The sequence below is a fragment of the Oreochromis niloticus genome, unplaced genomic scaffold, assembly GCF_001858045.2.
Source record: "Oreochromis niloticus isolate F11D_XX unplaced genomic scaffold, O_niloticus_UMD_NMBU tig00007993_pilon, whole genome shotgun sequence".
NCBI lineage: Eukaryota > Metazoa > Chordata > Actinopteri > Cichliformes > Cichlidae > Oreochromis > Oreochromis niloticus.
This window is the reverse complement of record NW_020328892.1, coordinates 6589-16928: the sequence shown is the minus strand read 5'-3', so window position 1 is coordinate 16928 and position 10340 is coordinate 6589. Positions and strand designations below refer to the sequence as shown.

Below are 10340 nucleotides of genomic sequence, written 5' to 3'. Positions count from 1 at the left end.
AAAAGTGAAGATTTCTTACACCGTGACGTGTCAACTTCCCTACAAACAAAAGTGCAAACTGGGTCCAGTTATGTCTTGATGCATGCTCAATCATCCAGGTAACTAAATCCCAAAAGGTTCATTCTGTTAGATAAGATAATAAATGATTTATGATCCCACCGGGGGGAAAATTTTTGCGTTTCCTCAGCTGAGGTACAGATAGCAGAAGAAAATACAAATAAAATACAAACAAATATAAAACATAGAATAGAAAGAATAACCTTTATAATCCCACGGATCAGAAATTCTAACCCTTACAGCAAGGGAAAATAAAATATAAAGAGGAAGACACAGGGTGGTCCTATGAACGTAACAACCGAAGTTCGTATATACAGGTAACAATGTACAGAATATGTATAAAAATTGAGAAAATTGTACGGAGATATGTATAAAATGAGAGTAAAACAAGCTGGTGAGTAAGATGACCAAAGGAATGTTAAGCTGCATTATAGAGTCTGACAGCTGCTGGTAAGAATGACCTGCGGTAGCGCTCCTTCCTACACTGTGGGCGTAAAGTCCACTGCTGAAGGAGCTGCTCAGTGCTCGTACTGTCTCATGCAGGGGTGGGAGGTGTTGTCCATGATGGATGTTAGCTTAGACAACATCCTCTCCTCCCCAACCTGCTCGATGGACTTCAGCGGACAGTCCAGGACAGAGCTGGCCCTCCTGACCAGCTTGTTGATTTCCCCCCGTCCCTCTCTGCCATTCCACCACAGCATAGAAAATAGCAGACGCCACCACAGTGTCATAAAATGTCCTTAGGACTGTCCTGTTCACCCCAAAGGACCTCAGCCGCCGTAGCAGGTGGGACGACTTAGACCCAGTAGAGTGGTTGAAGGAAAAGGGGACAGGTGAGGTGCATTCATGTCCCCGGTGCTGTGGGGGGTTGCAGAGAGGTGTGACGAGCTCTGGTGGATGGGGGAGGGAAGGGCTACTGAATCAAACCTGTTAAACAACTGGTTCAATCTGTTAGCCAGACCTGGTCTCCAGACTCTGGACCCCCTCCGCTCACAGTGCTCCGTCAGTGATGGTGTTCAGTCCTCTCCACACACCTCTGGTGTTGCTCTGCTGGAGCTGCGCCTCCACCTTCCTCCTAAAAGGAAGCATTACATTTAGAAAATAAAATACTTGTTTATATTTGTTTGTATTTTTTGTAAGATAATACCTATATACACGGAGTTATCTGGACGTAGTGTTTTCAGTTCATCCAAGTGACTCTAGAGGATGAAAACCTGTTGGAGTGTGTGCTAATGTCTATAGCAGGGGTGTCCAACTACGGCCCGCGGTCCATTTTTAATTGGCCCGCACTTCAACTTTTGCTTGAGTGTATGGCACTTCTTAGTTTTAACACCAGGGGAGCTGCTGTTGATCAAGGCAGTTGCTCCACCAGAAAGGACAATCCTAGAAGAAATTTACCCAAGTTACTGAACATGGCAGAACCAAAGAAGCGAAAGGTAGAAGTGAGTGCAGAAAATTTCAGACACGGTGGGAGAGTGAATATTTCTTCAAAGAATCCAAGGGGAAGTGTCTGTTTTATCTGCACTGAAACTGTGGCAGTTATGAAAGAGTGAATGACGACGTCATTATGAACCAACATCAGGTCTATGCATCCTACACTGGTGCTGAGCGAGAGCAGAAAGTAAAGCAAATGGTAGCTGTCCTGCAGGGTCAGCAACAGTATTTTTTTTGTGCTCAAAAAGTCCAGGAAAAGCTACAATAGCCAGCTATGAGGTGGCCCAACTCCTCGCAAGACGTGGAGTACAGAGGAGCTGCTCGATCTTAAGAGTCTAAAAGGCACAACAACAGGTATGATACTTTTGAAGCTGTGTCAGACTCAATTGACAAAATGGGACTTAAATGGGACAAGCTGTGTGAAGATACAACAGACGGGGCTCCAGCTATGGCGGGTGCACACAAGGAATGGCGTCTACGATGTGCGCTGAGGTGAAAGAGGCTGGAGGTGAGGCTGTTGAAATGCACTGTACTGTTCACCAAGAAGCCCTTTGTGCCAAGACAGTCAATCTTGGAGATGTAATGAACACTATTGTAAAAACTGTCACATAATTCGAGCAAGTGGACTGTACCACGGAGAACTTCAGGCTTTCCTTTCTGATGCGGATGCTGAATATGGGGATCTACTCTACCACTCGGAGCGCGCTGGCTAAGCCGCGGTGCCGTGCTGAAGCGTCTTTACTCCCTGAGATCAGAAATTGACCATTTTTGAAAGAGAAGGACCGACCTCTTCATGAGCTGAATGACCCTCTATGGTTGGCAGACCTTGCATTTTTAGATGATCTTACTGATCATTAACCACCCTGAACAAGAGCCTACAAGGGAAAGAGCAGCTTGTACCACAACTTTATGCGCACATGAAAGCATTTTGTGTGAAGCTCAATCTCTTTAAGACACAACTGCGCAACTTCAACGTTGTGCACTTCCCACACTGTCCAAGACCAGAACTGCTTATCCACAGGCCAACCTTTCTGCTAAAAAAGGAAATATGTGTCTGTGATTACATGTCTCGAAACAGAATTCAGACAGCGCTTCCAGGATTTTTCTGCCAGTTCTACAGGAGCTTGGAAAAGGAAAAGTGTCCTCTGATGAGACGCCACGTGAAAAAAATGATCAGTCTATTTGGCTCAGATTTGCTCCTTGGTCAAATGACATTTGTCCGGATTTTGGCACAAGTGGTGTCAGATCAGCAAAAGTAAAACGAAAACAAAAATGGGTACATTTTCAAATCCTTTGTTTATGGACAGAATTCGTCCTGTTGGACACAAGAAGCAGACTCCAAAAAAACTTGAGACTCTGCAGAAGTCTGATTAGGCTGCTGTTTATCCAACTGGCTCACTGTGGTTTTTATGAAGTCATCTGTAATGTGTCACCTTTTCTGTAGAATGAAGAAGTGCTTCCCTTCTTTTAAAGGAAATACAGGCTTACAAAGATCCTCTAAACATGTTCTGAAATAATCCTAAACACAATCATTAAATCAAAACTGCAAGAAACAATTTATTTAATCACTCTTCTTCACTTAATTCCTTAACTTAGTAAAAAACAAAACAAAACAAAAAATAGACAAAAACTCTTCTGCTGTCTCACCTCTGTCAGTGTTCATGCTGTTGCAAGAACAGGTGGAGGTGCAGGTGGAACTTTGACTTCACTGTGGTTTCTATGTGCAGGCAGGAGTGTGACATCTCAGAACAGCAGAGGATTGTGGTGCGCGGTGACTCCTGCTGCGACGCCCCCGTCTGAGTGTCCTGAGCTCCTGGTCCTCAGCAGACGGCCCACACACTCATTTATCACCATGTCTTTATCCTGCCTGTAAGAAAGCAAAGACAAGGCTAACATTACAAACAGCCAGCAACCAATCCCTTTTACTCCACCGCCCAAAAACCAGTGAGAAACACTAGCTAGTATTAACTTGGAATCAAAGTCCACTAGGGCTGCCACAAACAATTATTTTGATAGTCAACTAGTCACCGATTATTTTTGCGATTAGTCGACTAATCGGATCATGCATCCATTGGACGTAAAACGTACAGCTTATTGCACCAGCAGCATCTGCTCTTATATAACATTAGCTTACAGTTTTAAGTGTTTAGGGCAGGGGTGCCCAATCCTAGTCCTCGAGAGCTACTGTCCTGCAGCTTTTAGATTCATCCTTGTTCCAACACACCTGAATCAAATGAATGTCTTGTTATCAGGCCTTTGCCAAACTTGATGACATGCTGAAGAGGTCATCAAACCATTTGATTCAGCTATGTTGGAGTAGGGATGCATCTAAAAGCTGCAGGACAGTAGCTCTCGAGGACTAGGATTGGGCACCCCTGGTTTAGGGTATGTGCTAACTAAAAATAAAGACAAGATGATAGTTTATTAAATTTAATGAGATTTACAGATTGTTTCGGTAAAGTTTAATAAACTCCTTGCTATCTAAAATATAACGGGACACCGGAGTATATTCTGAACATCTCACACTTCTGATAATCAGTTGTCTGCTTGACGTTTATTCGGCCGTGTATGAACTATAACTTTAATCTCAGCCAAACCGATTTACTCAGGAACAAATAAAATACTAAAAAAAAAAAAAAAAAAAGGCCAAACAATAACATTTTTAAGTTATCTAACTGACTTATATATGTTCAACCTGAGTAGCGAAAGACGGTGGTGCGTTTGAAAACGATTTGCCTGGAGTCCGGTGTTCTCACGGGCTCTAGTGAGCCTTGCCCCCGGCTAGCTTTGGAGCTAGTGGGTAACAGACGTCTCCGAAAACGTCGGAGCGCTTTTGAAAATATGCGGTGTCTTGATAAACTGAGCAGATATTTGAGGTTTACACAGCTACATTCTCGCCTGAAAATATGTTAAACGTTTAGTTGTGACCCACAAAGATTAATAAGAGTAATATTAAAACTAACTAGCTGCCGCCATTGTTGAAAACTGAGCAGGGCCGCGCTATGAATTCTGGGACACTGCTTCTTCTTCTTCTTCTTCGGAGCGTAACGGCAGCTGGCATCCTTGTACATGCAGTGCTGCCATCTTCTGTTTCAGTCCGTTATTACACTCTTAAATCCTACTACTTATTCCTGCGTCTTTTGTGATCTTACAAAGCTTCAAACCACGCGTCGACTATTAAATCAGTCGTGACTGTAATCGTGACTAGTCGACTAATCGTGGCAGCCCTATTCAGCAACAAAGACGCCATCAAAAAAGTCACGGCCATCAGAGCAACATCAGAGAAACAATAAAGTCTAACCATGGAAGGTATATAGAAATATATGCATAAAGACACAAAAACAAAGAACATCGACAATGAGCACCTTTCGTTTTGCTGAAAGTGATATAGCTTTCTCTTCCCATCAACTGAAACCACCAACATTTCAGGTGTGCATGCTGGGCAGCTGAAGCTGACATCACAGCACAGCTGCTCTTCCTCATCAAGAAAGCTGTGCTGCAGTGCAATCAACTATTACATTTAGGCAAAGATTACTTTTCATCCCTAAATGATTGACGGTCAGAAACTCTGACCTTGTCTCTACAGACAGCAGAGCTGCTGCCTGTAGAAACTCTGACCTTGTCTCTACAGACAGCAGAGCTGCTGCCTTCCTGTGGGTAGGAGTTCATTTTTACCCATCACCCCAGTTAAATTTCACTGGGGTCTGTCTCATTTATATGCCAGAACCAACACTTTGAAGCACTTTTCTTTGTAGCTCAATGGAGACACACATTTATGATCAGGTCCCCCAGTTTCAGACACACTTGCACAAGCACACAGATGACCAATATCTCACAGTGGTTTAACACAGATCTGTCTGGGCTAAAGTACAGACATCGAACGCTATGACAGACCGAGGCAACTATGACCCTTGCAATTTTAGAAGAAGTCTGCTTGAAAGTAATCATGGACAGAATTCATGTTTCAAATTATTCTAAAAATGCACTTCAGCAAGTTTTTTTTTTTATAATGCCTACTAAAGATGTTTTCAAAGGGTTTCCCAGATATGGGTTATTTCTAGTCCCAGATTAAAAGAATAATTCAGTGAAGACCTCCATTTAAACAACTTTAAGCCTAGCACTAGGCTTAATCCATGTCTGGGAAACTGCAGCATTATCCATGGAGGCATGAGCATTTAGCATAATATAGACAACAACCTCTTTAACTTACCCTAAAATCTGACTTGACTAACTCCAAGAAGGGAAACCCTGCTTTTACTGTCCAGGAAATGGAGATCAGTCACCCAGTGCAAGTGCAACTGTCATTTAAACTCAGTCTACAGTCAGACCAAAAGCCACCTCGCCAAATGTATTTACACAGCTGTGTGGCCAAAGGCAGGGGGCAGCTTGGGTACGGCTGTAAACATTAGCCTCTTTAACTGCAGCTGAACGCCATCCCTCATTGTCTGCTACTTACAATGCAGTTAGAAAACAAGATCTACGGGTTTTCCTAATATCATTCACCACTGAAAAATATTTTGGTCTGTTAGATATTTCAGCAGCATACACAATTTACATCCAATACTGCAACAAGCTTACTTACCAGCATTTTTTTATCAGATAAACTCAAATGAAACAAGTTGGTTAATTGGAAACAATTTCAACTTTCAAATCATGTCACTCTGTGTTTATTGGAAAGGAGATTAAATGCACGATAGGCTGAACCCACCCGAGGGACTCATAAAGTTTGATCTATGAATTCCTGATACATTTTTGCTTTATAGAGGCAGAAATGTTGACCATGAAAGCTTTTTGTAGTGAACTATGCTGCTTTCACCTACAAAGCATCCAGAGCACACAGTACATGTTGCTATAAGCTACACCACATAGCTGCTACAATTTAAACACACCCACAATTTGTGTATAATCGCTATCGCCAGACTATGTCTCAAGAGCATATGACCTGTTGATAAAACTCACTGTTATGAAGATAGATTGGTTCCAGTGTCTTCATGAAACGCTGCCTTTATCCATCTTCTGGGGCGTGCCTGCAGTGGACTTGTGAACAGTTCCTTGTGAGGGAGCTGCTGGTGGAGCTCACAAGGTCCTCCTTCATTCCTACCATGAGCTTCAGTCTTCCTGATCTTTCTCAAACACGCCTCTCTCAGTGGGTCAACAGAACATCTGGCACAGGACAGCTGTGATGAAAGAAAAGGAAGAGGTTTCTCCAAACCTCTGGACCAAGGAAACCCAGCTGGGTCCTGATGGTCTCCCACACTACTTTCACCCCGGGTGGACGTAGCTGTCGATAATAATCGGCACTCTGTTCACTGTTAGGAAAGGAAAAGAACAAGTTACACTACAGTACTGATACCTTCTGCTGCTCTTTTCAAACTTGCCACCTTACCAGGCTGTAGAGTGCTCTGAACACTTAAACACTTTGAAATCCATTACACACTCACACTCACAGTCTTAGGTGAAAATCTCCAAGGACAGCATTACACTTTGCTATGAACAGTAACTCTGGAGCTCTGTGGAGTGTGCAGATGATCTCATTACTGTCTAAAAATGGATAACAAAACCGAAGGAGTGCCGAATCATTGACAAATACAGAGTAACAGGTGTGCAGCATGGCTAACTAGGTAGCAACAAGCCTCTAACACAGCAGCGTGTATGCTAGCGGCTAATCTAGCGAAGAAATGAACAGAGTGCTTTTAGGTGTTGTAGAAGGATAAGATGATAAGCTGTGTGTCTTTTCAGAATGACCTGCTTGTATTTACCTTCATTGAAGGAGTGGTCAGTGTGGGTATAGCCATGAGGCAAAAAGACAGCTGAAGCGGAAGAGTGTGGTGAGAACATGGTGCCGCCGCGGCCAGCAGGTTTCCAAGCAGGGATTCGGGTAGCAGGAAGGCTTTGGTAAGCCGTCCAACATCCAGTCCCATTTTGTGAATGCCAATAAAAAAATAGCTAGATGTCCATGTGTAATTTGTGTGGAACAATATTGCACAAGAAGCTTAATAGATTTAGAAAAACGATAACAAAAAAAAAATAAAAAATTGAAGGACAAAAGATAAATGTCCTTTTTTTCCAAAGTTTACTCGCCCTGCTGAGTGGTGTACAGCGTTAAGAGGCCAGCATTCGGACTCCAGAGTTTAACGACCCTAGTTCGAGTCTCTGATAGTAGTCCGTCTGCTACAGCAGGGTAGGCCCACAGTGAAAGACGAAGCTCAAGCCTGCCTCCATTTTTCTCTCTCTCTCTTTTTTCATTTCTTTTTACTTTTTTCAAGCCGCAATTAAAAGCTCAGGGAAACACTTAGTTTTAAGGCGGCCTTTAAGGCACCCTATATATCAGTCCATACAGCGGTAAGGGCCAATCTCATGTATCAGTTACACATATATCAACCAAGGAAGAAAACAGGCCCAAACCAAAGAGGTGTGCAGGGAAAAAATCAGGTGTGAGTGTGTGAAATTTACTAAGTATTGGAGTGCAAAAATGCCTGGTCTCCAGCTCATTTCCAAAAGGCTGGGTGCGTGATGTACGCGTTGTGGTCTTTAAATAGAGGAATTTTCCCGCTTTTGTTTGCCCGACATGTGGCGGGCTAGCAGCTTAGTACCATAGAGGCCCGGGTTCGAGCCCTAGGCTCACCTACCCTACCTCTCTATGTTCATCTGCTAGGGGGAGGTCCAGGCAGGGGACCTTGGAGTGAAAATTCCAAGGCCTGGACTTCCCCTGATTTTCATTTTTCTCTGTGTTTTTTCTTTTACCTGCCAGCAACAAACAGCCCAGCCCCATTTATGGGACCTCCTTCTTGTCATGGCTACCAAGGACCACTCTTCTTCTGCCAACAAGTCATTGCCTGACAAATAATTATTTCCTATGTTTCCCTAGGGGCTTTTTTTAATCTCCAATATCTTTACATATCTTGCTAGATAGACTTCCCTCAACAGGGTTTACAAACGCCTTATCCTCTTTGTCCACTTCAAATAACTTTAAACAACTATTCTTAGATTTCTTGCAACATCTGCTGTCCTCTTGCACAGATTACGCTTTTTAAAAAACTAACAAACACTTTTTTTTTTAACGTCAACCACATTTTTGGAACTAGATAAATAAAGCATATATAAAAGTCACTACCAAAAACTCTTTGCAGCTTCTACCTTGTTATAGGAATGTTGTTTGTGGCTCAAGATGACTTGATTTCATCCATGAAGGATACATTTGATATATGTTTTCACATATTATAGACCAACAAGTTATTATAGCAGTTTAAATACGAGCGATCGGTTTTTGGAAGACGATCATTTTTTTAGCACAACACCGCTAAGCACCAACTCATCCATCCTTTCTCCTTTTCTTCTTTTCATGCCGCCACCATGGGAAGCGCCCACAAATGTGTCATTTCACACTGGCAGCAGGCTCGCAGAGCTAGCTGTGGTGCTTGTTCTTCTTCTCTGACTTTGCTGTTTCACCGTGTTTAGATAACGTGCCATCCGCAAACACTCGCACTCATTTTCGTGCTTTAGCTTTGTACTCACGCGCACACACACGTGCACACATGCACACACACACACACACACACGTGTGTGTTAGTTTAGTCTGTTTCAACCTCTCTTCGTGTGGAAACACACATATCTAGAACTATTCTTTAAGGATGTCTGCATTTCACACAACTGTCTAATAGGATAAAATAATTGACATTGTATACCCAAAGGTCAAGTCTGGATAAACGTGTATATGATCTCCAACTTGAATGCAAAGCCAAGCATATAATTGTGTGGTGTGTCAACTCTAATGTGTTTCCTCTCTGTGCAGGGGGATGACTGAAGCTATCACCTTGCTAATCCTTGCTGTCCAAACTGGCCTCATTGAGCTGCAGGTCATCCACAGAGCCTTCCTCCTCTCTATCGTCCTCTTTATTGTTGCTGCTTCCATCCTGCAGTCCATGCTGGAGATAGCTGATCCTATAGTCCTAGCCCTGGGAGCATCTAGAGGCAACTAAGATAATATACCAAAGACTTTTTTCATGTGTTTATTTTTAAGAAAACTCTGTGTCCCACTGTTTGTTTTATTTTTACTGATCATAAACAACTATTAATAACTATGGGCAGTTAGTTAATTATCACAGAATTCATTATCTATGGTCATCAGTACAACTCATGCTAACATCATAAATTAAGTAATACTACGGTGTACTGTCCTTCTTTCTTCATTCCTAAACAGGCAGTTTGTCTTTTTGACATCAATCTGACTGAAAGTGTGTTTGCAAAGCCTGCTATCAACCTGCCTGCTTTCTCATATGCTGGTTTTGCTGCCCGTCCCGTAGGAGTTTGTGGAAGCACTTCCGTGCAGTTTCTCTCTGTCTCTTCCTGCTGATCTTTCCAGCGTACATGGCTTATATGATCTGCCAGTTCTTCCACATGGACTTCTGGCTTCTCATCATCATCTCCTCCTCAATCCTCACCTCTCTCCAGGTAACACACAACCGCATCGCAGTGTGCAAAAACGTTAAATTAAATAGTTTAAACTTGCTCTACCCAAACAGTTCAGCCCAATAATAATTAAACATGTATATTTGCTTGTTTTTTAATTCCATAATAACTCTGAAACACTCTACCGCCAGGTGCTTGGCACTCTGCTGATCTGTTGTTCTCTTCATGGTGGAGGAGTTTCGTACAGCTCCAGTGTAGAACATGGATGAAGTCATATATTGTGTAAATGGGAGCTACAGATTGCTGGAGTTTCTGCTATGTGTCACACACACACACACACACACACACACCAACTCTTTGCTAAGTTCTGACTGTAAACAGACACTGTCATGTAATGCATCAGCACTGTCTCTGCCTCACTGTCAGTGATTTGTTACCTC

General features: G+C 42.8%; 1 protein-coding gene and 1 long non-coding RNA gene across 3 annotated transcripts; one reads left to right on the top strand and one right to left on the bottom strand.

Moving 5' to 3' along the window:
- Nucleotides 1–1089: 1089 nt before the first annotated feature.
- LOC112845592 (uncharacterized) lies at nt 1090–6918 on the bottom strand. The gene is made up of 3 exons (XR_003218448.1): nt 6451–6918; nt 3139–3358; nt 1090–1132 (listed from the first exon to the last, which is right to left on the bottom strand). It is a non-coding gene; the product is annotated as an uncharacterized LOC112845592 (long non-coding RNA).
- A 359-nt stretch (nt 6919–7277) lies between these two features.
- LOC109198894 (RING finger protein 145-like) lies at nt 7278–10092 on the top strand. 2 transcript variants are annotated; one of them, XM_019354201.2, is made up of 3 exons: nt 7278–7386; nt 9284–9462; nt 9795–10092. In XM_019354201.2, the coding sequence occupies exons 1-3, from the start codon at nt 7328–7330 to the stop codon at nt 9842–9844; spliced, it is 288 nt and encodes a 95-aa protein (XP_019209746.1). In that variant the 5' UTR covers nt 7278–7327; the 3' UTR covers nt 9845–10092. The 2 variants fall into 2 exon arrangements, 1 of the variants encoding a protein (XP_019209746.1); XR_002059436.2 differs by lacking the exons at nt 7278–7386; nt 9795–10092 and adding an exon at nt 7678–7923 and having other exon boundaries at nt 9284–9785.
- Nucleotides 10093–10340: the final 248 nt, after the last annotated feature.